This window comes from Cygnus atratus, chromosome Z (assembly GCF_013377495.2).
Source record: "Cygnus atratus isolate AKBS03 ecotype Queensland, Australia chromosome Z, CAtr_DNAZoo_HiC_assembly, whole genome shotgun sequence".
Taxonomy (NCBI): domain Eukaryota; kingdom Metazoa; phylum Chordata; class Aves; order Anseriformes; family Anatidae; genus Cygnus; species Cygnus atratus.
In genome coordinates this window covers 62,868,429-62,893,095 of record NC_066396.1, presented here as the reverse complement: position 1 = coordinate 62,893,095, position 24,667 = coordinate 62,868,429, and the positions used below count along the sequence as shown (strand labels likewise).

General features: G+C 44.0%; 1 protein-coding gene across 1 annotated transcript; it reads left to right on the top strand.

Moving 5' to 3' along the window:
- Window positions 1-4,452: 4,452 nt before the first annotated feature.
- On the top strand, window positions 4,453-24,231 carry TRIM36 (tripartite motif containing 36). The gene is made up of 10 exons (XM_050716150.1): window positions 4,453-4,541; window positions 5,346-5,584; window positions 13,021-13,342; window positions 17,637-17,783; window positions 18,928-19,023; window positions 19,928-20,181; window positions 20,794-20,918; window positions 21,473-21,766; window positions 22,056-22,353; window positions 23,877-24,231. The coding sequence occupies exons 1-10, from the start codon at window positions 4,515-4,517 to the stop codon at window positions 24,229-24,231; spliced, it is 2,157 nt and encodes a 718-aa protein (XP_050572107.1). The 5' UTR covers window positions 4,453-4,514.
- The last annotated feature ends 436 nt before the right edge of the window (window positions 24,232-24,667 follow it).

Here is a 24,667-nt window from a genome sequence, read left to right as displayed (position 1 = left end):
TATGAGGAACGGAATAGATAACATTTCTCCAGAAGAAGCATTTAGAGAAATGGACAGTACTAGAAACAAGCCCCAAATCCCATATGACATGAACATGAGAACTTTCTGAGAATAGTTGTAAAAGCGTTTGAAATTCTGCATGTTCTCCATCCGGACCCTGCAGGTGATACCAGTTTCTGTCCCTGTCTTCTGCCTGGTTTTATATAGTGACTGATGTACAGCTCTCTTGTGATGGCATTTCTTCTTTCCCCAGGTGGGAGTAAGAGATAGAGTTGGGCAGCGGTACAAAAATGAATCACATGAGGAGCTGCAAAAAGGAAATAAGCAGAGATTACTGCTGCTGGGACTTGGAGGTTTGCTCCGAGCTGCCTTACTCATGTGAACCTAAGTCGTACGCCTCATCCTTCAGAAGAAAACCTTTTCATATCTCTTGCTGATGAGCAGAAAAGGGCTCGTCTAGATTTCGAGTCCCCATGAGGACACTTTGCTTTAACACGAATTTCACTCCTGCCCACAGAGCATCAAGACGAGTGTTTGATTGTGTTGAGAGGGGTGCTTGTGCAGAAAGGTGACTTGGGTTGAAAGACTTGGGTTAAAAAAGCTGTAAAGGTAACTCAGAGTTCAGTTTCAGGTAACAGCTTAAGCCAGGTAGTGCAGAGGAGCCTGAGTTTGAAATCTGGTGGCTAAGAGGAACTAAAATCCAATTTGCCTGTCTTTGCAGCTTTTAATCTGAATTACTTATCTGGGCTAGTCAGCCTGTGTGTGGAAGGTGTGTTTGCAGGCCTGCCCTCACCGTTTCAGCAGTGGTTCTCTGAGGAGCTGACAAGAGCAGGGGATGTGAGGGGGTGAGGGTGGGCTGCCCCTCTGTGATGGTGGTGGAGAGAGCGGCCACCAGAAGTGGAGGAGGGAAGGCAGCAGGGCAGAACAGCAGCCCACCCTCTGCCACGTCTGTATTTTTCATGCTTTTCACACCATATCTTACATGGCATCAGAAACCAAGCCCATGGGTGAGCTTCCTGTAATTTGGATTTCTTATACATAAACTTTTAAAGTTCTAAATCCTTTTAAAAATAACTCCTATATTTCGTTTCTGCTCAACAGTGGTATTTATTCACAGGTATGCTTCTCTTCTAGAATCCCATAAGAGAGAGCTGGAAGGTATTTCAGTCTGAATTCTGTATTCTTTTAGGAAGCCTTTCAATGGTAATTCTTTCATTTTCTCAGCAAGTAATTACAAGGGAGGGAGGGAAACAGCAGTGCCCTCTGTGCAGACTGTTGCCTGTGGCTGCTCCTTGGATCCCCTGATGTTGTTGCTCACCACGCGTCCTGGATGTGAAACAGAATACTGTACACACGGCACAAGGTGGAAAAGCCAAGATATACTGATCCAACACAAATCCTTTCCAAAGCTGAGCGCAATTCTAAAACGCTGGCAGTTTGATGAGCACAGTTTTTATTGGCTGAGCACTCGGTGTGCACAAGCAGCAGCTAATGTGACCTTCCAAACTTGTTCGGTCCAGCTGATCAGGTTATGGGATTCGTTAGGAAACCAGTCTGACCATGAAGGTTTTGGGCCTGTAGCACTTCTCTGCAGGGCAGATAAACAACCAGAACCAAAGGATTAGGACTTGATAGTTTTAAATTTATGCCCAGAAATCCTCAAGCAATCCTTAATTTTATTGTCAAACACCTGAAGTCTGTGGGCCCTTGCTGGCTGTTCGGGATGACGCAGCTGAAGGGTAGCTGTCAGGAAGACAAAGATGAGCCTGTATTCCTAAGCCAAAATGGACACATTTCTCTCAGGCAGCATAAAGTCCTGCCTTATTGCTGAGCTAACCATGTGTCTTTCAGCCTGCAGGACTGAGTAAATCCTGGGGAAAACAGCGATCTTCAAGGCTGAACTTCTGAAGGCTAAGTAGAGAAGCAGATCTCACCAGTGACAATTTGCAGAGATGAATGTGGTCTAAAACCCCACTGCTTCCACCCTGGCAGAAAATACTTTCCATTGCACGGGGAGGAAGGTGTCTGTCTGGTAGCTCAGTCCCTAGGACTGTGCCCATACTGTCGTGTGAGCTCAGGAACAAGTCTCACATGGCATCCTGTGTGTTTCTACTGTGTACACATTGGCTTTGCTGTGGTGCAAGTCTCCTGCCAGCCAGCCAGTGGTTCGGTTCAGGAGACGAGTGTAGGATGGAAAAGTAGTGCAAACAAAATTGTCTTGGAAAATTTTGTAGTGCCTTTGAGCATGTCTGCTGAAGGCAGTGGAGGCGTTGCCAGGATGCCCTGAGCTCTTTGGGGCAGGGCTGTACTGCTTAAAACTGCAGGACCCTGATCACAGCCCAAATACTGTCTGAGAAGTGCAGGGTTTTTACAACTAATTGAAAACTTTGCTCTTCTTTGAATTGCCTGATAATTAGTGCAGATGAGCACATGGGAGAATGCTGGGTAGTACTGGTTAAATGAACAAGTGCGTTCAACCTCAGGGAGGTGGCAGAACAGGGGTGACAGCCCCTGCTCCCCTCCAGTTTCAGCTGTGTGCTGCTGCTGGAGGAGTGCCAGCAGCTCCCAGCCAGGCCCTGGCTGAGGGGTGGGAGCGGGCTCTGCAGGAAGGGCTGAGCCATCTTCACTCTTTACAGGGACTCCTTGGTGTAAAAGAAACCCCTCGTTAGCACAACAGGTGTCCAGCTGATGCACATGTGGCTCTAGAAGCAAAGCAGACGAGTAGGGCTGACACCTGTGGCCATGCTGGTCTTACCATCCCCTTCTGCAGAGGCCAAGAGCAGGAGTCCCTTCTGGCAGCGGCTTCTGCTCTTACTTCTTTAACTTACCAGTGATGCCTAACTGTTCTCCTTTTCTCTCAGCAACTCAGTGTTAATGCAGCTTTTGGCACATGTCTTAACATGGTGGTGGTGGAAGAGGAGGTGGTAATTAAAATCCTGCTCTAAAGTACCCTGAAGCCAGAGCAAACAGACACAAGCAAGTTAATGCCTTAACGATCTATCAGGGGATTGAGCAGTCACCCACACATCCTGACCGTAACAGCAGCTGGCACGGGGATACCCCTGCAGGGCTGTGGGGAAGCTGGAGCCAACGCGTGCCCCAGGTCTGCCTGCACTAATGTCAGCCTTTGCTGGCACCGCACCACCGGCATGAGGAGCAGGGTGGTTTTCCTGGCCCAAGGCAAAGTCCTTGACACTACCAAAGGCAGCAGCAGAGCCAGACCGGCCTCATTCTGGTCTGCGGATGATAGTTCGCTCATTTGGACCCAAGTCGACCACATCCAGTGTCGGCAATGAGTGATGCACTAATGCAGACGAGGGCTTCTTAAGAGCGACATCCTTTAAAGCCTGCCTGTAACATCCAGCAAATTTGGGGATAATAGAGGAGATTTGGGGATGACATTTTTACTCACAAGCTCACAGATGGCTGCACAAAACCTGGTGGGGAGGCAGACGGCCCAGCACATCCCTGCCAGTCTGTTCTGCCCCCTCGCTGGTTTAAGTGGCACATTTTGGTCTGAATACACACACCGCCCGTCACTGGCGTTGGCAGGGTAATTGCAAGAGCACCCATCTACTTTTATGAATTCGGTTCTAAACTAAACGTGAAATTAAATTTTTACGTGTGTTCTCTAAATAACGTTCTTTGTAGTGCTGGCTATGCGAAAACATCACCTCTGGCTTCGTAATTCCAGAGTGAAATTTTCCATTCAGATCTCACGGCCAGGCCGCTGAAGCCGCCATGTAATGACCAGAACCCAAGCAAGACATTTCAAGCCTGTTTTATTGACTGACACGAAGAACAACTTTGAGAGCAGAAATGAACTTCTTATCCTTGCGTCTGCCTTTCAGACAGGCTATGCAGTAATGTGTAGGTCAGTTTTAGGGCTTGTTGAGTGGACAGCATCTCGAGATTGCCGCAGTCCACCTGTTCTCATGGACTAAACCTCTGCTTGTGTAGTGCAAGGACACCGTGTGCCTCTGCTTGGGACCTCAGAAATAGCCTCCACAAGGTGGGCCAGGGGACCACAGGGGCCTCGGTTCTCCCCGACCATGGTGCAAGGGGCACTTGGGGTCCCGGTGAGGCAAGAGGCAGGCTGTGGTGAGGGCACACGTTGTGAGGACGGGACGGGACGGGACGGGACAGGGAGCCATGCTCCCGGAGGCCTCTGCCGCCGAGGGGGGTCCCTGGGCGCCGTATCCCGAGGTGAACTGGCAAATGTCGGGGTGCCGAGGTCGTCCCCTCTACGAGGAGAGGGTCCGAGCGCCGCGGCCGTGCCGAGCCGTGCCTGCCCCCTGCCGGGCCGCTGCCGCCGGGCGTGGCCGCCCCCCGCGGCTCCAGGTGCCGCCGCCTCCCGCCCGCCATTGTGCGCGGCCGCGCCCCGCTCGGCGGCAGTGGGCGGGCGGCCTCCGTCCCTCTCCCTCCTTCCCTTCCCTTCCCTTCCCCTCCTCCGCCCTCCCGCCCGGCCCGACGCCCCGACAGTCGCCGAGCCTGCGGTCGCGGGAGGCGCCGGCATGGAGGGCGACGGGCTGGAGCCCGAGGTGAGTGCGGCGTGAGGCGGGGGTCGGCGGTGTCGCCATGTCGCTACCATGTCCCCCCCGTCCCGCGGTGCGACGCCGCCGGGGGCTGGCGCCCGAGCCGAGCCGAGCCGCGCTGTGCGGTTGGGGCTTTTGTGCGTTTTTTAATTTATTTATTTTTTCCTTTACTTTTGGGGGCTTCGAGGGAAGTGGTGCTGGGGAGGGATGAGCAAGAGCAGGTCGCCCCCGGCAGCCCCCTTCGTGCCGCCGTGGAGGTCGGTGCTGGAGGGCTGCGAGCATCGGGGGGCAGCGCTTTGTGCAGAAATAGATACGTGTGCTCGGCTCGGACTGTCGGCTAACGAAGTCACGGCATGTCCGTGCCTACACGCGAGTTACGCGGCGGGTGAGCCTGTTGTTTAATCGATATGACACTCAATTCCTTTTTTTTTTTCCCCCTTCCTTTTTGTAAAGCAAGCTGACTTAAATGCGTGGATTGCTATTGTCGAGCAGCGTGGTTGCTTTCATTTCAATAGGTCCTTAGGTGTAACCGAGACTTCCCCCCTCGTCTGCTTTCCACCCCTGCAATGCAGACGTGACCTAAAGATGAACCGCGCACAGTAGCCGTGTGCATTTCGGCTGAAATGAGTGTTGTCACTGCTTTCATAAATGTTAATAAAGGTTTGCTTGCAGCACCTTAGAACACCTGACACCAACCATCGTTCAGCAGAGCTGGGGTTTGGTGATATGCACGGGTACAACATGCACTAAGTCCTAGTGGCTCACGCCTTCTGCGCTTACTCTTGTTTTTCCCCTCTTTCTGTCATGAAGGTTGCCACAAAGAGTATTGAAAGAGAGCTCATCTGCCCAGCATGCAAGGAATTGTTCACCCACCCGCTGATCCTTCCGTGTCAGCACAATGTCTGTCACAAATGCGTGAAAGAAATACTCTTCACAGCTGAAGACTCTTTTGCTGATGGGGGTTCTGAATCCTCTAATCAGAGCAGCCCTCGAATTCGAATCTCATCTCCTAGCATGGATAGGATTGACAGGATTAGTAGATCAGGTACGTATCTGAATTTTGCACATTTTTCTGATTTTATGTATTAGGGTGACTTGAGGTGAATGGTATCTGCATAGGTAAAATCTCATCTCAGTACTCCTGACATAGTTAAATAGATGACATGGGGTTAGTGCTGGTCTTGTTCATTCTGTGGCGAGAACAATGGGAATGTTTTAATTTTAAGGACAATGCACTCCATTTTATATAGAATACATTTGTCTTTGTGGCATCTTGTAAATGCTTGTAGTCACTGTGTTTGTTTATTCCTTTATTTCAATTTCTGTTGAGCATTAAGTTGTAGATTTTGGCAATTTTGTTGTCTGTCGATAGCACTGTTCTGCCTGTTCTGCCAGATCTTGGCCAGCCTAAATTCTGCAGTATGGGCTTCCCTCTGAGTCTTTGCAGGCTTTACAAATGATAGTGTTTCCTACCCATTTCTTGATATTTGCAGTAAATTGTTTTCCGTAGATGGTGATCATTGCATGGTTGAAGAACTGGAGGACTTGACTGTGAGAAGAAAGAGCTAACAGTTTCTTTCAGCGCTTGCTTGAGCCTTTAAGGAACACTTAGCTTGAGAATTCATAATGCTCTTTGTGGTATCATAATATACAGATTTTGACTCTGCTCAGCTCTCTGTCTAATCCGTGTGTAACATGATCAGCTCTTACACAGATATATTGGAAGTACTTTGTGCGTGCTATGCTTCTTAAAAGAAAGCTCACCTTGGATATTAGGCTTCATGCTGAAAAAATCATCTGCTATAAAACCACACTGCAGTGCTCTGGGAAGTCACTCACAAGACACACCCTAAATCTGTATCTTTCACTTCATAGATCACAAACAGTCATCCTCCCCTTCCCAGTTTTCAAAGTTCAAAATCACTGTCTTCTCTTAAACAACACTTAACTCATTTATACAGATACTCTTTCAAATTAGTGTGATAAGCAAACGCTGAATCTGCCGTAGCTTGTCTGACTGATACTTACACGATGTGAAGGAATTTCCAGATGGAATGGGCAGTTATCCTTATTCCAGCCCTATTTTAAGGGACTGGGATGGACAGCCCTGTGGTTGCTGTGACCACTACACACAGTCCGCCCACCCTTTGTAGCTGCAGCTTGATGCAAGCTTTGACTGAAGAGGCCACTGGTAGCCATGTCATCCCAGGTGGAAGTCTGCTTGCTTTTTTGTCCGCAGTATGCCTTGTATTCTGGTGTTGCTACGTATGCATGGACTAGTGGTCTCGCTGGTTTCAGCTGCAGCTGTTGGCTTTGTGTATTTACAAAGTGAATTTTGGAGCCCCAGTGGAACCTGAAAGGTGGCAAACACGCCATGGGTGACCTCCTTGTGAAAATGGGCGTACAAAATGTGCATGGGGAGCTGCGTCCTTGTGCTGCGTTCAGCAGCCTGAGCAAGGAGAGGAGGTAGTACTTTCTCCCCTGTCAAAACCTGCCTTCAGCTTGCTCCCCATCAGCCAGTAGCAATGATGACCTAACACGATGTGGTCCTTCCATGGTGCATAGCACAGTCCACCACCCTGTGCACTGAAAGAGGCAGAGGCTCTGCTGAGAAGCTGACGCTGAATTACTGCAAGGAACCAAATGCTGTCACATCCTCCTGTGTGAGTGTAGTGGAAGGGAGGAGCAAGGAATCTTGGAGACTTGAGAATTACGGTTTGAAGAGTGGAGTCTGCAGTTTTGCAGTAGTTGTTGGCAGCCTTTTTCACAGGGTTTTGTGTTACTGCTTTATTACATCCTTTAGAGCAGGGCGGGAAAGACCCATTTTTGGTGCTGCTGCCCCCTGAGATCTATGCAATCAGTTTATTGCAAGCATTGTCCTTTTCAAATCCACAGCAGTCGGCCACTGTCCCAGCAAACTGATAGGCAGTAACGTGTTATCTGCTGAACTGACCTGTTAGCTGAGAGAGATAAATGCTTTGCTAATATCTTTGTCCCCATTTGATGAGCAGCAGGAGAGCGCTGGTCCCTCGAAGTAATGGGCTTCACCCCATTCCCCCTGAAGAGCGTTGGGCAGACGCACGTCACAGGAGAATTACCATCCCAGACAGTTCAGATTTGCAAAATGAAAAGCATATGGAAATGGGAGCTTTAACAAATACGTTTGGACATTCAGGTTATGCTGTCTTTGCTTCTGATGTTACAGGTATTACAGCTCTTTTACTCTGTGGAGTGTGAGCTCTGCCCTCACAGGTTTGGTACCAATAACGTTCATCCAGCTTGCAACTTACATTTGTACCATTCATGTCCTGCATCTGAAGAAACTACATCCTCTCTCTTAATTTGTTCTATGATCCTCAGTGGGATTTATAACAGAACAGTTTCATGAGAGCAAAAAATCACAAGGCAACATCCAAAGTGGGGCTTCACATGTATACAGAAGAAATGAGAACTTCTAGTAGGGGTGTGCACGGCATGTCACTGTCAAATGATCACATTTGAGAACGTGTGAAATCTTCCTCCTGTCATGTTTTTTTTCTTTCTTTCTTTCCTTCTCTTTTTTTCACATAAGAAATTCTTAGTACCTTCATGAGGAGTACAATCTATTAAAAACGCTTTTGGCATTTAAATGCTTGAGTGCCAGAAAGAACTGGTCCACTTTCTGTAGTTGTTGTGCACGCACAGCTTGCATTTACGAATACAATTTATCTTGAAATAAAAATGCCGCAACTGGTAATTGAAATGGAGTGTACGTTCTTAAAATCTAATGTGCTGGTTTAAAAAAAACACAATATATGTTGTATATAAAATAATTTTGACAAAAACTTGCTGTATACAAAATGAAAATAAAGGGTATTTCTTACTGCTAATCTGTTGTAATGTTAGTGTAATTAAAATGTTGATGTAGTTAGAATAAAGCATGTGGTGTGGTTATGTTGACACTTGTGCGGAATTGATGGGTGATGCAGAAATTGAATGTTTGAAATAGATCTTTTTTCCTGTCTCGTCTCTTCTTTCTCCCTGTTTCTTTTCTGCTCAAATGCTACAGCTGTGTCATCGTGCTAGGAAATTAAACACTCTTTCATTTCAGCCCTGCAGTGTTTTATCAGCTCCAGGAGGGAAAACAGTTGATGCTCTTCATTTGAACCATTGTAAACCAATGGTGTATCTCTCTTTTTTTTTTTTTTTCATTTTCTAAACAGCTTTCTGTTCATTGTTCACAGCCTCACAGAGGAGGTCTTTTGGGTGGAGAGGTAGAAATGCTTCACTTCTTGTATTGGCTCTAGATAGTTTAGTGTTTAACTCTAGAGTTAAATATTGTTGGTTAGCATATAGCTTTCTGTCAGTGGTCAAGTCCACAAAATGGCTTTTACAGTGAGCAAAGGTACAGCAACGGACTTACATTAGGAAAGCTTTTCATTCTGTTTAGCACTGACTTAAAGGTCAACTGGACTGAAATTCAATTAAGGGTTGTTTTTTTCATGTGTATGCATGGGTAAACATACTTTGATACGTGCAAATAATGTAAGTTCTCTCTTCCCCTTAAAACAAAAATACAGCAGTTTATGCCTATACTTTTTAGTTCAAAGTATACTTTTTAGTTTCAGTAAAACTACTGTCTTACTAGCAGTGAAGTGTTATTGTTTTATTGATCTTTGTAACAATTAAGAGGTCATAGTTTGCTGTCACTTCTAAATGGAAGGTAAAACCAGTTCTTCACTGTATCTGAGCTCCTTAATTGCCTGTGATAAAGAAGCAGACTGAAATTTACACCTTGTTAATCTGAGTAGGTAGTTCTGGATCTGGCAATTCAGTAGAAGGCCTGAATGTGTGAGGAAAACTAAATAATTAAAACTGATACTCTTGTAGTGTTTGGTGTGCTTAGTGACATAGTCAGGTTGAAGGAATAGCCAGTGTCTCTTGGTTTGAAATAAATCTAATTACTGAAATTGAGCTAGTCTGAGCGTCTCAGCCACTGTTTGGGCTTGCTATCGTAAATATTTCTTCTTTGGTGTCAAGAAAAAAAAAAGCTCCATGTTGCCATAATATTGGCAGACACATGAGCAATTGTTAAAGGTGCTGTGTCCTTTGAGAACGGAATGAACAGAACTAAACACAAATCCAAATTTCATACTCAGTGTGAACAGCAAAGCAGCTAGTAGGACATGGGCATTCATTTGCATCAGGTGAAGACTGGAAGTGTCATAAACCAAAGATAGTATAGTCAGACTTCTCAGAAAAGCTGTCTTTATCTGCCTTTTTTGCAGAAAGCACCATTGATATGGGGAAGTTTAAAATATCTGAAAATGATGTTTTGCAGCTACTGACTTTACATCTTTTTTTTAATTTCTTCCTAAGCATCCATCCAAAAGCATTAATTGAGTTTGGGGTGGCAATAGACATTTACATTTTTAAAAACTTTTATGAAAATCCAGTTGACTTTTAAAACACTCCTTTTTTTAACTCACACATTTAACTTCCATGTCTTCCATTATCATGAAATGCTGGAGATACTGTTCACTTGGAAAACACAATTTTGTCTTTAAGATGTCTTATCCCTTTGCAAACCCTGAGGTACAGGTTGGGCTTTTCCGCCTTTGAAGTGTTGGCACCTCTGCTTAGTGAGAGGAAGTTAAAGCATAAGGCATATGTAAGGTTGCTCTCTGACTTGAGTCTTTACAGTCTATATTGTAGTATTTGTGGGTTTGGAGTCTAAGTCTGAGCACATGTTGTGCTTATTTTTTAGGTTGCTCATAGAGTTACTCATTGCAAGTGAAGTGGTTTGTTTACAAACCACGATGGGAGGTTTCTTGTGATGATTCCTAATATTTGTACAAAATACATACTTGTTTGTTGGAAACCAGATTGGCAAAATGTAAAAGACAATATGGGATGGATCTGAGTTCCTCTGAGCCACACGTCTGAGTACAAAACTCATGTTTTTTGCTGTGTGAAGTGCTTGCAATTCAGTTTTAGCAGACTGAATGCAAGGCAGGCAGGAAGGGTATTCTCCAAGTAATTTATCACTTAATCAGCGCTTTCTTTTTAAAATACAAGCATATAAACCTTGTATGCTTGAAGAAAGTGGGCTACTACATGCTGCATGTTAGCATTAACACTTGTTAGAGGCAAAAAAAAAGAAAAGGATGTTTCCCTGCTTTGAACTGCAGTAGCGGCAGGGCACGCGGAGGAGCCGAGGAAGCACACCCTCAAGTTTTAGAGCAGGAAGCAACAAACGTGGCTCTGAGAAATCTGTCAGCGAAAAGGGATGAGACATCTTAAGACGTGCGGGGCTTCCCTGTAAAGAAGAGTGTCACCAGTTGCTGCCGAGCATGGCATGTGATGATGGTCTGGTTTTGTCCCACGACTGGCAGAATGAAAGGCCTCAATTGGACTGCAGCTGAGCTCACCTTTGCGTTAACAAACACCAGTCCCATGCGTGAGCCGCCTGGGCCAGACTTTCAAAGCATGCTCCTGGATAAGAATTTCAGATTGTATTTTTAAACTTGACCACTGCACCATGTTTTTTTTTTTTTCCCTTGTTTTCTTGCTTTGTCATTGCTTGCTCTCTGCTGTAGTGAACTGCTTGTAGGCAGTCCCTGTACATACAACACTGTGCCATTATTTTCTTAGTTTTAGCAAATGTAAGTGCTCTGAATCCCTTTCTATAGCTATTGACTGCATGGCACTGCATGCAAAATCATCCTTTTGTTTAGGCCATTGTACAAGTCTGTGTAGAAGGTCTCTCTCCGTTTCTGTGCACAGTGCTAGCTTGGAGCATACGTTTAAAGATAAAGTTTGTGTTTCACTGCTGTTCTGTGCATTGCATGTGTGTGTTGCTGTGTATGCCAAGTTACAGGTATTGCGGGACATGCAGTTTGGGTAATTAATTCACTGCAAGTAAGTACAAAAAAAAATTAAATTAAAAAAATTAAAGAATCCACCAAACCTCTGCTTCCCTTAGCCAGAGAGTTATGCATGGTGACTTTGGTCATGTGTATTGTGTCCTGTGGATGTGATCTGGTGGTTCTGCTCAGAACCTGCAGGAAGGTGTGGGACCAGCAGAGGTGTGAGACTGCCAGCTAGTGCATTCTTATTCATGCTTCTGGATGTGGTTTCTAAGCTGACAATCATACATAACTATCACAGGGCACATTTCAAAGGCGTTCAAAGGAACTAGTTCCTTGTGGGAGCGTTGTTGGGTTTTGTGTGTGTTGGTTTTCTTTTTTCTTATTAGAGGGACTTGAAAGGGCACACTAGGAAAGGGAGTTGTGAAGTGTTGGGTGAAGGGGCTGCAGAAGAGCAGTGCAAAGGAAGTGTCTTTTTGTCTGGTGTCAAAGGATGCTTCAAAAATAAATGAGGCATCAACATTTCTGAAGGGAAGGTAATGACTAAATATAGATAAGAACAGATTTCCCTTTCTGAAGAAGAACCCATTTCAAGACTAAGAATTCAGGTTTGTCACCTCCATTCATGAACTTGTTAGTTACAGCAGCATGCAGTCCTCTTAAAGGGATTTAGAAACCATGCTCCAGCTGCAGAGGGTAGGTTTTCGTTTCTTTGTAAGGCGAAGCAGAGAAGGTACACATTAGGCCTATATGCTGGCTTAGCCTGTTTCAGAAATCCTTAAGTGACTGCGTTTTGATCGTCGTTCCCCTTGGTTTCAGGAGCGAGACAGGGATGCGCTCCCTGTTTGGTAGCTTTAAGAACATCGTGCTTGCTGTAAATAGCTTTTGGGTCTGTGTGAGGCTCCAGAGGCTCTTCTCAGCTTGCAGCTTTACTCAAGCCTTCAGTTGCTTTATTTGAGAGAGGAGGAGAAAATTGTCTTTGTTACTTGTCCATAGCTATGGTTCCCTAATTCAGGGTGGAGGAAACTCTCAAACTTCATCATCTCAGTGTCTCCCTTGGTATTTGAGGCTTATTTAGCAGTCTTCCTTTATCAAAGCCTTTCAGCCAGGGAAGGGCTAGTCCCTATGCTGTGTATAGCTAACGTAGATGTTACTTAGGTTTGGGAAGACAGATTTATTGCTGTGTAAAGCCTCTGGCTGGTCAAGGCCACAAGTTGATGCAGTCCCCTCCACCAAGGATGAGCTCTGAGCAGGAAAGGACCTGTTTTTGCTCGTGTCTGGCAGTGCAGTGCTTGCTCTGAAGAAAAAGGTGGTGGCATTGTTCTAGTGTTGCAAGAAACAAAGCTGCAGGAAGCAGAAGGTAGAATTGGAACAGTTAAATTTATCTTAACATAGAATTAAGTTTTAGAGTAGTTTGTAGTGTCCCCTGGACTCAAACATGACAGTACCTTCTCATGGCAAACTTACTCTCTTTGGCTTGGCAGAGTGAGTATGAATTAGTATTGATTGTACTGGTTTGGATGATGTGCTACAATAGTTTGGAATTGGTTCATAAATTCCCGTGCTTCTACCTTTAAAACCTAAAACTCTTCTGTTTGTGCTCCTTCTAAATCAGGATTTGCTGTCTACACAGGCAGAAAACGCAATTCACTGACTCCTAGAACAACTATGTTTCCTTGTCCTGGCTGTCAGCATGACATTGATCTTGGAGAACGTGGCATCAATGGCTTGTTTCGCAATCTTACGTTGGAAACCATTGTGGAAAGACACAGGCAGGCAGCCAGGGCAGCCATAGCTATCATGTGTGACTTCTGCAAACCTCCACCTCAAGAATCCACGAAGAGCTGCATGGACTGCAGTGCAAGCTATTGCAACGAGTGTTTCAAAGTACACCACCCTTGGGGAACTGTGAAGGCCCAGCACGAGTATGTCGGACCAACCACCAATTTCAGACCCAAGGTGGGTACACTGTATCTGAGGAATTTGGATTGCTGTATTCAGATATAGCTTCAGATGTGTTCGTGCTGCTGCAGGGCCTTTTAAGGAGCAGTGTTGCTTTATTGAGTCCTGCTGTCATTTCTGGAGTGAATCATAAACTTTTGTTGTTTTTTAAAGTAGTTGCTGTTGAAACATGCATTGAGAACACACTTCAAGGGGACCATAAAAATAAGGATTTGGGATTTTATTTTTTTATTTTTTTACTTTGGGTAATTGATTGTGTTAATTGTCATTTGAGATGCTTTTTCTGTCTTCTGTTTTTTTTTTCTTTTTTTTCTTCTAAGACTTACTCATGTTGAATATCTAGAGGGTCTCGTGGGTGAAGTGGTGTTTGGTCACATCTTGGCCGCAGTCACCGTGAGGTAGCTGAGTTTCAAATATTTGGTGACAGGAGAAAAACTGCCACCAAAACTTCGGTCCTGGGTATGGGGAGAGCAGGCTTGCTACTGATCAGGGAACAAGTTGGTAAGGTCCCTTGGACCTTACCAATGTCTGCTTTTGAAGACATTGGGGTCCATCAGTGCTGGTCACTTTTTAAGTACCACCTCTTCAGAGTGCAGGAGCAGGAAATCACAAGTGTCAGAAGTCAAGCAGCTGGACAGAAGGCCAGCTTGGCTGAGCAGGGGTCTTATTCTAGAGCTTAAGTGGGAAAGGAAGGTGTATGGACACTGGAAGCAAGGTCAAGTGACGTGGGAGGGCTACAGAGATGCTGTTTGCCATTGCAGGGAGAAAATCGGTGCAGCTGAAGCTGAATTAGAGCTGAAGCTGGCCAGTACTGTGGGGGACAACAAAAAGGGCTTTTAAAAGCATGTTAACAGCAAAAGGAGGACCAGAGATGGCATCAGTCTGCTACTTGATGAGGTTGGTCACCTCACAGATGGGGATGCCAGTAAAGCAGGAACATTTAATGCCTTCTTCCCATTGTTTTTAACACCGATGATGGCCCCTGGGACCCCAGGAGCCTTAATTCAGAGGACTGTGACTGTGAGAATGACAAACTCCCAGCTGGCTCTGAACTTGTGTGGGATTTGGTGTATCAGGCACAGCACTGCTAGTTGGTTGAGGGAAGGGATAGTCCTGCTCTGCTCTGCACTGTTGCGGCCTCACCTCGTGTGCAGTTTTGGGCATCAGAATACAAGGATGTAAAACTATTAGAGTGTTCAAAGGAGAGCAGCAAAGATAGTGAAGGAGCTACAGGGCATATGAGGAGTGGCTGAAGTCCCTTTGGATGTTTTGAGCCTGAACTTGATCCAACACAAACATCTTTTTCTGACCTTCCTTCTTGCATCTAGCAGTGACTGAGGATGGAAGTTCAGGTCTCAGTTGAAATTACACCTAGCTATTCTCTAGCTATAGCAAAAGAGACCAACGTAATGGCAAAATTTCTGCTTCACACACTGCTGCTGCATTCAGACAAAATGGAGTGCCTGCAAATTGATGTGTTGTTTCTCCTGCAAAGTGTGATGCAGAGCAAGGCTGTGCCCTGTTGGATTTAAGTTGCACAATAAGAGGAATTGTCATGTCTGCCATCTCCCTAGCAAAAGACCACAGCAAACCTTAGTGTCCCTGTATTTGCTGCATACCTGTGGCTGGTGATGAGGCTGTGGGCTGATTTCCATGGATTTCCAAGTGACAGTGATGCTCGGGGCTAGCACTTGCTGGAGCAGACTAGCTGTGCTCACATGTTGCTGGGTCTTGGTCCCATGCAAGTTGTGTCATGGTGTGTAGCTCTACGTGTATGTTTTGGGGCAGGGCATGGGAGCAAGGTCAATTAAAAGTAGCCCCAGTAATGACCTAGTTTCTAGTGTATTGCTTCTGTCCCTAGTATAGAAGGGATGTAGCATAAGGAAAGGCTTTTAAGGTGAAGCTAACATTCCTTTACTCCAAGCGAACATTCCAGGTGTTCCCAGGGTCCATCCTGAGGGGGGAAGGATTGCGTGGCCCCAGAGCAGGCTGACCCTGGTGATGAGGAAAGTAGGGTCTGACGCACAGCGTGCATTGGTCCAGGTGCCCCTGTGTCTGTGATGTTCCCACCAGCGTCAGCAGTGCTCATGTTCAGGGAGTTCTGATTCACTTAATTAAATTGGATGTTGTACATTGTGTAAGAAGCTCTTTACTGACGTTCTGTCTTCTGAGGCTGGAAGAATTTGCGACTCAGGAAGTAGTGAGCTTGGAGATGGTGAATATCTGGAATCATGCAGTTGGTGCGGTTCTTTCTAACATACCGATTCCTCTTAACAGCAAGCGTGTGCTTGAAATGCTTTGAAATATGCTAGAACGTGGCTAATTTTGTGAAACGCCACTTTATCAGGTAAAAGTGAAACTTTGGAAGATAGCATACAAACTTTTAATTTCACCTGCTGATCTAAAATGATGTACCAAACATAAACTTCGCTTTTGTGGTATCGCAACCTTCGCTGCAGCAGTATTTCTAATTAAAAATGCCAAAACCATCTGATAATCTTTTTGTACTCTTGCAGGTACCACATGTTGTTAAACTACATGTAGATTAAAACTAGATTTAAAAATCAGTAGCTGAATTCTGAATTCTGTTGAAGGAGAGCAAAAGGGGGAGAAATAGTTCTGATATCCGTGACCTTGATAAATCACATAAACGCTTGATGTAGCTCTTTAAAATTATAGGTGGAAACAGAAGTATTTTTTAAAAAATAAAATAAAATTGTAGATATAAAAGTACATTTATGTTGTTTAAAAATGAATGTCCTAGCAACAGCAAATTAAGTTTACTTTTTTGAGGATTGTTTGATTTTAGTCTAAGGAAAGTGCATTTTTCATTACAGTCCATTGTTAAGACCAGAACTCAATATGTGGAGTATTTGTTAGTCTCCAAAGCAATGTTCCCACTAATGACTTTAACTTAAAACTAGATCACAGAGCGAATTGCAGCACTGGGGGTGTGAGGGGAGCATCTACCTCTTCTACCTCTTACAGCTTGCAGGCTGTAAACTTGATTTACCCAAGAGGTGAATAAAAATATGTGGTTTCTATCAAGTGTGGCTAGACGCTGCTGTGGAAAAATGACTTCCATGGACTAGGAGATGACTGCAGTTCTTTGGAGATACCTGCTTACACAGCTGATTTTCCCAAAAGCTTCCTTTTTTTTTAATTCACTAAACAATGATAATGAGATGCCTTATCATGTGTGGGATCGCTTATTGTGTTCTGCTTAATGATTGTCTTATGAACCAAGGTGCTAGTGAGACTGGTGTCTCTGGCTTCTTCCCCATAGTCTAAGATAACGTTTGGGGTTTGAGAGTTGGTTTCACGGATGGTCTGCGGTTTAGTTTAGTGTGTCCAGATTTGTGCCACTGGCAATTTTTTTCCCCTCCCTTGTTATTTTTTTTCTTTAATGTTAAAATTAAGAGATGACATTTTTAATGGCTCAGCTGTTGGCAATGATGTCTTGTTCTTTCTGTTCCTTTGACCCAGATGTAGTCTTGCAGTGCTTTGGAATGAGGCAAAAGGATTTTCTTAATCTTTTCCCCCTTTTTAGGTGTGTGTATCTGTTGTTAGAGCTTGGAGTTGAGTTGCACTTCCTTCCCCCCCCCCCCCATTGAGTAGTTATTCCAACATATATGTTCAGTTTTCGAAAGATGATTTTGTGAGCACCAGGTTTTTCAGGCTACTGTCAAAGCTGATACTTGGATTAGAACTCGGCACGAACAACCTGTAATTGGAGTCAGAAAAAATAAATGAAACACTGGAGCCGTTTGTCTTTAAACAGACAGGGACTGGTGGCAGAGGTTGTATTTCACTTGTTGCTCCAAGACCGGTAGCCACATGGCTGGGCTGAGTCTAGTTTTGATGTAAATCATCACTGTCTATGGCAACTCTTTGCTTTAAGAAAGAGATCACATCAGTTTCAAGACAGAACTGAGAGGCTGGCCTGGACACGGTTAAATTTGAGAGGGTGGGGTGTGTTGTATATTGCATTTATAGCCCTGAGTATGAGTACAGGGAGCTTAAGGCATGCAAACCACTTTAGGGATTAGCAAGGTTAATTGCAGTATGGAGGCTATGGGATGTGTACATGGTCATTGCTACATATTTACTTACTGTAGACCTCACTGAAACTGTGTTTTCATCTCCTGGATGAACAAATATAAAAAGACAGCAGGTAAAGTGAATATAAAAAAAAAATCCATTGTGGCAGTCAGGTGCTGTAGGATTGCTGTTTGTTTTAATTGTTTGCTTTTGGAAATATATCTTAATTCTTTGCTTTCTTTTTTTTCAGATTTTAATGTGCCCGGAACATGAAATGGAAAGAGTAAACATGTACTGTGAAATCTGCAGAAGGCCTGTCTGTCATCTTTGTAAACTGGGTGGATCTCATGCAAACCACAGGGTAACAACGATGAGCACTGCCTATAAAACACTGAAGGTAAAAGTAAATGTTGTTTGACCCAGCCTTAAGAATGGGAAGAGCACTGAGCTTCTGTTGTAAGGACAAACTGCCTCTGGCAGGAAGCCTGGACATGTGCTTGGAGGACACTGAGCTAGTCATGAGGCATGCTGTTGTGCAACGTCTGTTAATGCACATACTAACATGCCATGGCACATGCCTGAGAAAACAATTGTGTATTCTATGGTGGCTGAAGCATAACCACTTCAAAGGGCCTCCGCCTTAATTTAGCCATCTGTGCAGCAGAGCCGACCCTTTCAGAGAGTTTAAGGTGTTAGTGCTTTACAGTCTAGCTTATACCACTGAATGTTTTCAGGTTGGTTTCCTTGTGTGTTGGGTGAGCTGACACATTAAAGGCACCCTGGAAAAATATGAAACTGAAGTATCAGTTGGGACATTGTATGTTTCTGAAGCTGCATAGCTATTGATTCCCTAAGCGTAGTACAATAATAAAGACTTGAAAACAATATTTTGTTATTAGAGAATGATTTCAGCTACCTTCTCTTCTTCCTTTTCTTTTTCCTCTTGCTCACAAAAAAAGAGAAAATGGAAGAAACAAAAAAGAAAGTGGAAAAAAGGACGAGAGAGGACAGAGGGGGAAGAGAAGGAAGAGAGAGGATGGAGCTGGGGGGAGACCAAGCCTTCCTGCCTTGTGCTCTTTGGCCTCCTTGCCTGTTTGCAAGGCTGTTCCTGTACTGATTGGAACTCTTTCAAATAGGGAAGTGCGTAAGATAGTGCTCCATACCTCTAATTTCTCTAGCAAATTTTATTAGAAATGAATTAATAACTAGGAAGGCTTTTTTGTAAGTTGTAGTAATGTCCATAACTTCAGGTTTCTCAGACAAGAGAGCATGATTCCTTAGTTTGGGAAGGAATGAGCCAACTTAGGTTACTGTATCTTGCATGTGCTCCCTGTCTTGCTCAGAAAAGTCACCTGGTCTCCCTCCTTACTCATCCTGGTTTATCTAGCAGTTCTCTGCAGTGTTGCCTTCTGTAACTGTTGGCAGTCAGTCAGCCCTGTAACAAGATAAACCGAACACTTGCAGGGTGACCACCTGTGCTGGTGGTCTATTTGGGTGGGAAATGCTTTTTGTTCTGCCATTTTGCCATTTTATTTTGACAGGAAAAGCTTTCAAAAGATATAGAGTATCTCATCAGTAAGGAGAGCCAGGTGAAAGCTCACATTTCACAGCTGGGTCTGCTGCTGAAAGAAACAGAGGTAAGAATGACTTGTTGGTTGGAAGGGGATGGTCCTTGAAGGGATTCAGCAGGGACTGGAGCTGTTCCTAGCACAGGTTTTTATTAGCTAACTGAAAATACAAACAATCTCTGTACAGTTTGTGTTAGTCCTGAACCGCACTTTTTCTACAGTAAGAAATCTAGACAACGTACAGAGGGAAAGCAAGTTTTAGGTGCTAGTGTAAATCCAATTGAAATAAAGCTTATTTGATACCTTACCCAAGGAAAGCTGGGTTAAACTTAAAGGTCTGTGTATTAATGGCAGTGCACGATTCATGCTTTCTATTTCTCTTGAGGATGTTGCAGTAAAGTCAGAATTAAGGACAAAAACTCACCATAGGAGAGTCAGAGCTGGGGACATTCTCTGCATACAAGCTGAAACTCTGTGACAGAAATTGCAGGAGGTCATGTCCCTGCCCATGTCTTAGTGCAGACCATATCTGTGCTTTATAGTTCTTTTTTAGTAGTTGAGGTGGGCCAGCTGCTGTGAGGGCATACGTGGGAAATGGGTCTAGGCTCCTGATGCAAGATGATAAGGGAAGATGGAAAAGCACCAGCCTCTGGGGCAAGAAGACTTCTGAGGCTGACCTGCTTTTATAGTGCTTTTCCATGAGCTGTTTAGGCAGAGGAATGTCCTGCATAATTCAAGGCATAATCAGAGCAATATTTTTCTGCCCTTCGTCCTCTGTGTTAAGATGATAAACACTTACTAGTTCAGGTGCACTGTTGCTTGCATTTTCAGTGCTTAACAAAGCTCATAAGTCTTGTCGCTCAAACAGATAACTAGATTGCTGAGATTGATAGCTTGAGAAAGCTTAGGTATGTTTCTATACAAAGCCACAGTCCTGTGGAATCAGTTTGAAATGTATTTTGTTCCCTCCTAGTGCAAGGGGGAAAGAGCTAAAGAAGAGGCATCTCAGAGTTTTGAGAAATTAATTCATGTTCTGGAGGAGAAGAAATCTGCAGCTCTTCGGGCAATTGATGCATCTAAGAATTTAAGACTGGACAAATTGAGAACCCAGGCAGAAGAATATCAAGGTCTCCTGGAAAATAATGGCCTCGTGGGATATGCTCAAGAAGTACTTAAAGAAACAGATCAGTCCTGTTTTGTTCAAACAGCAAAACAACTTCATGTCAGGTATCTCAATTACCTTCTGGTGTAGATAAACGTTCTGCTGTAGGATGTCTGGTCAAACATTCTCTTGACACCTGCTAGCAAGGTTCTGAGTGCAGTACCTTGTATTGCAGAGCCCCATGACTGGTCCAGGTACAGTTCAGAAGAAATTACTGCGTGACAGTGTGCACTGAATGGGTTTTATCCTTCTACAACATCCAGCCCTGTTTAGTAAAACTGCAATGGAAGGGTGGTCCGTTCAGCTCACTGACACATTCCTTTGTTCAGTGATTATATCAGTTATTTGCAAGTTAATCAAACAGGTCTCTTCTGGCTTTAAACTTTTGATCTTAGTAGTTGTTCTCCATTAGCACTTCACATCTACTTTGTTCTTTGAACATAATGCCCCAAACAGTCAAAAATACTCTGCCATCTGTGTGTTATCTTCACATGTGTATACAAAAGGCTTTTAAATTTTGAATTTAAATTCCATCTAGTGAGACAAATTCCTGGGAGACTTCAGTAAGTACACGAAAACAGAACATTTTTTAAGCAAAACCTAGCATTTTTATTTTTAAAAATGCACACAAACTCCCTTTTCTCTCTTCTTCTGTCCCTCCGCTCCTGTGCTTTCAGAATCCAAAAAGCTACTGAATCTCTGAAGAGCTTCAGACCAGCAGCTGAATCTTCTTTTGAAGACTTTGTGGTGGACACTGCCAAGCAAGAACAGATCCTTGGCGACTTGTCCTTCTATTCCAATGGTAAATTGTGACAACATCAGGTCTTACATGAGTTACAGCTTTAAGGGCTTCTCTAGAAAGAGCAAGATTTATGCAGGGGTGAAGTTGCAGAACTCAGGCAGGTACCCTGACTTGCATTGTTCCTTCTGCCTCCGTGATCCACATGGCATTACTTGTCAGCAGTGACAGTTTCAGCTTTGACAGGCAAACTAAGGTGCCATCAACTTCAGTACCAGCTTACATTGGCTTCCAAAAACTGTAGTTAAGTAAAACTTATGTTAGTAAGTCTTAGTAGAATCTTTCTGCATGGCAGAATAGTTGTGTTTTTTTTGCTGTTTTTTAACTGCCAGCACAAATAAAGGGTACAAGTTTCAAATTTAAAGCAGAAAGTAAGGGATTTATTTGTGTGCAGGCACAGAGCCATCCTCACCTACAATCTTTACCTGTGTGTTCCAGATTATTTTTTTCTTCACTGTGCTAAGCTGCTGAATAAAGGCTTGTGTGGAAATTCTAAAATAACGTATATCTAAGTATCTAAACTTCAGGAATTTTCTCCTTAATGTTTGGCGTTCCAGGTCTGGAAATACCAGAAATCAATGAAGAGCAGAGCAGAATATACAACAAAGCTGTGATCAGTTGGGAATCCCCTGGGAAGACAGACTCAGCTGATATCTATGTTCTTGAGTATCGTAAGTTTAACAGAGAAGAGGAGAATGTGATGTGGCAGGAGATCGAAGTTTGCAGCAAGAGCAAAGTCATATCTGATCTTGATGACGACAGCAGCTATGCTTTTAGAGTTCGAGGATATAAAGGGTCCATCTGTAGCCCTTGGAGCAAAGAAGTTATTTTGCATACACCTCCCGCTCCAGGTATTGTGTTTTCTTATTTCCACAAGGTGCTGAATCTGTAGGTATTAAGAGCTGTTAGGTGATTTCCAGTAGATCCCGGACTTCTGTTTCATTATTGGTTGCATACATGTGTATAAGCACTGTTAATAAACAGGTTAATTAACAAACTGAAACTATTAGCTTGCATGACATTCCTGGTAGCTTTTAGAGATGAGAATATCTAATGCTAATTTGTTAAAATGTAGTTTATAAGAGCAGAAGGCCAAAAATGTTTAACTAACAAGAAATTCTTGGAATACTGTTTTTTAAGTTTTTAGCTTTCTTTTTGATGACAAGTGTGGGTACAACAGTGAACGTCTGCTGCTCAACCCAAGAAGAACTGCTGTGGAAAGTAGAGCTGGATTTCCTCTACTGCTAGGAGCTGAACGCATACAGGTTGGATGCTACACAACTCTGGATTACATCATTGGTGACACTGGGATTGCCAAAGGGAAGCACTTCTGGGCCTTTCGTGTGGAAGCTTATTCCTACCTGGTGAAAGTGGGAGTTGTTTCTAGCGCCAAAATACAGAAATTGTTCCATAATACCCATGATGTGACCAGCCCGAGGTAAATTGCAGGCTTGTGCATAATATGTTTTATATAAGGATAGGACTTTTTAAAAAATTATTTTAAGAGCAAATCTAGTCTCAGTTAATAAACAACATGAACCAAAACAGTGGAAAATAGCTTGAAGCAATATGGTGTGTGCTGGTTGTCCTGTTCCTCTCCCTGCTCTCTGCCATTAGTAGAAAAGTGTTCTAGTTACCCAGGTTTCTTTTGCCTTTCTTTTTTGGAAAGAAGTCAGGTTTGTACAGATGTCAAGATGTGTTAGTTAAAGCAAGAGGGGGGAAAAATCCGTCAGTTGCAAGGCTGAAGCAATTGTCACTAGGCTTAATGCCCTCAGCATGCTGGATTTTGGCAGCCATTCAGAGGTGCAACGTTCACTGTGCATGTCTTTGTATCTTTGCTGTAGCTTGCATCACGATGCATTCCAAGTCACTGGTTTCTCCCAGGCTATACACTTACGTATAGTACTGGGAGTGCTACCGAGCACAAGCCAAAGTACAGAGGGCAAACGAACACAAAGGTTTCCAGCTCTCAATTACATCTGCAGTAAGCTTGGATGTACCTAGGAACTGGAGGCTGGATGGTATCACATGGGGGCTCTTAACTTTGAATCTAAGAGATGTATTTGCTTTCTCCTATACAACATACTGAAACTGAAAAAACGCCAGTGTCTCAAGTTGCTTAGTCAGGTGGAGCCTTTTTGCAAATTGAGAAATCAGGTCCTGATTTCTGGATTCCTTTTTTCCTTAATCACAAGAATATCTGGAAAGCTTCAGCTATTGCTTATCCATAAAAATAAATAAATCACCACCAAAAATGCAAATCTACATAGGACTTGCCTGCATAGAAGAATATTGACTCTTGTGCTTCTCTGGTCTATCTTTATCTGGTGACAGAGGCTGGAGGAAAATGTGTAGACTGAGCAGATCTGGCTACAAATTTCCCCCAGCTACCTGCTGGGACACAGGTGTTCAGGGAAGCATCCAGGCAGAGCGTGATTTTCTTTAAAACTTAAAACATTAATTGTTGTGTTGTGAAGGCAATGCAGTACAGTAGCAACATGAAAAACTCACTGGACAACAGTAATGTTAAATGTATTTATTGATGTTGTTTAACATTGCGTAAAATAAGGTTAAACCTATCCTGCCTGTAGTAGTGAGTCATATTTGCTAAATTACTTGCCAAGTTAACTAATTTGCTATACCTATAGTCTCTTTAATGATTACCTAGCATAGATACATTCAGATAAATCTGCAACTTAATAGTTCCTTAGTAAAGCCTTCTGTGGTCTCATTCTCATTAGCGTTCAGCTCTTACTAGGTGTTTCAAGTGGCCCAAGTGAGTGCTCACCTATGAAATGCATCTTCCCTTCCAGCATAGGTGTATTTTTACCCCGCAAGGTTTTGTTAGTGATCATGTGCTGTTACCTGTGTAACAGAAATGTTTTCTCTAGTTCACAGTGCTGGCAATGTGAACAAGTGCTGCCCAAATGTGACAAGCAAATGGTTGTTTTTCCGTTCTAGGTACGAACAAGACAGCGGCCATGACAGTGGGAGTGAGGATGCCTGCTTTGACTCATCACAGCCTTTCACGCTGGTCACTTTGGGCATGAAGAAGTTCTTCATCCCCAAGGCTGCTGCTGACCCCAAGGATGCAGCGAGCAGAGTCCTCCCCCTGCCCTCTTGCCTGGGGATCTGCCTTGACTGTGACAACGGCAAGGTGGGTTTCTACGACGCTGGCCGCATGAAATGCCTCTACGAGTGCGAGGTGGACTGCTCGGGCATAATGTACCCAGCGTTTGCCTTAATGGGTAGCGCAGCAATTCATCTTGAGGAAGCCATCGCAACAAAGTACTTGGAGTACCAAGATGACCTATAGGGTGGTGATCTCTTCCTGTTGCTGTTTTGAGATGGAAAATGAGAACAGAGGTGTTCTACCCTAGTTTTCAGTCCTGATTAATTACATTATACCTAAGTGCTGCACACAAGCCTTTGGGTCATGTTTTTGTGTTTGTTTTTTTTGTGCTTTTTTTTTTTTTTTTCAAACAAATGATCCAGACACTTCCACCAGTAGGAGATGTTCTTCCAGGAGCACTCCTGCCTTCCTTGTGACCTGTGCAATGCTGATCTCCACAGACTTTCCTCCCAGGGGGAGGTGAGGAGGAAGCTCAGCTAGCAACCAAAATCACTTGTCAGGGTGGAAATCTGCCTTTTATGTAACTTAAGTCCTTACACAGTCAGCGTTGCATTTAACAAAGTCAAAGCTGACAATGTGTGATTGCCATTATTCTTTTAAGAAATCTGCCTGAGTGCAT

What these genes read in the sequence shown, in the direction of transcription:
- TRIM36 (XM_050716150.1), top strand. Translation starts at nt 4,515, where the DNA reads ATGGAGGGCGACGGGCTGGAGCCCGAG. An exon ending in TGCTGCTGAAAGAAACAGAG is followed by an intron (nt 19,024 to 19,927) that starts GTAAGAATGACT and finishes GTTCCCTCCTAG; the next exon opens with TGCAAGGGGGAAAGAGCTAA. An exon ending in GCATACACCTCCCGCTCCAG is followed by an intron (nt 21,767 to 22,055) that starts GTATTGTGTTTT and finishes CTGTTTTTTAAG; the next exon opens with TTTTTAGCTTTCTTTTTGAT.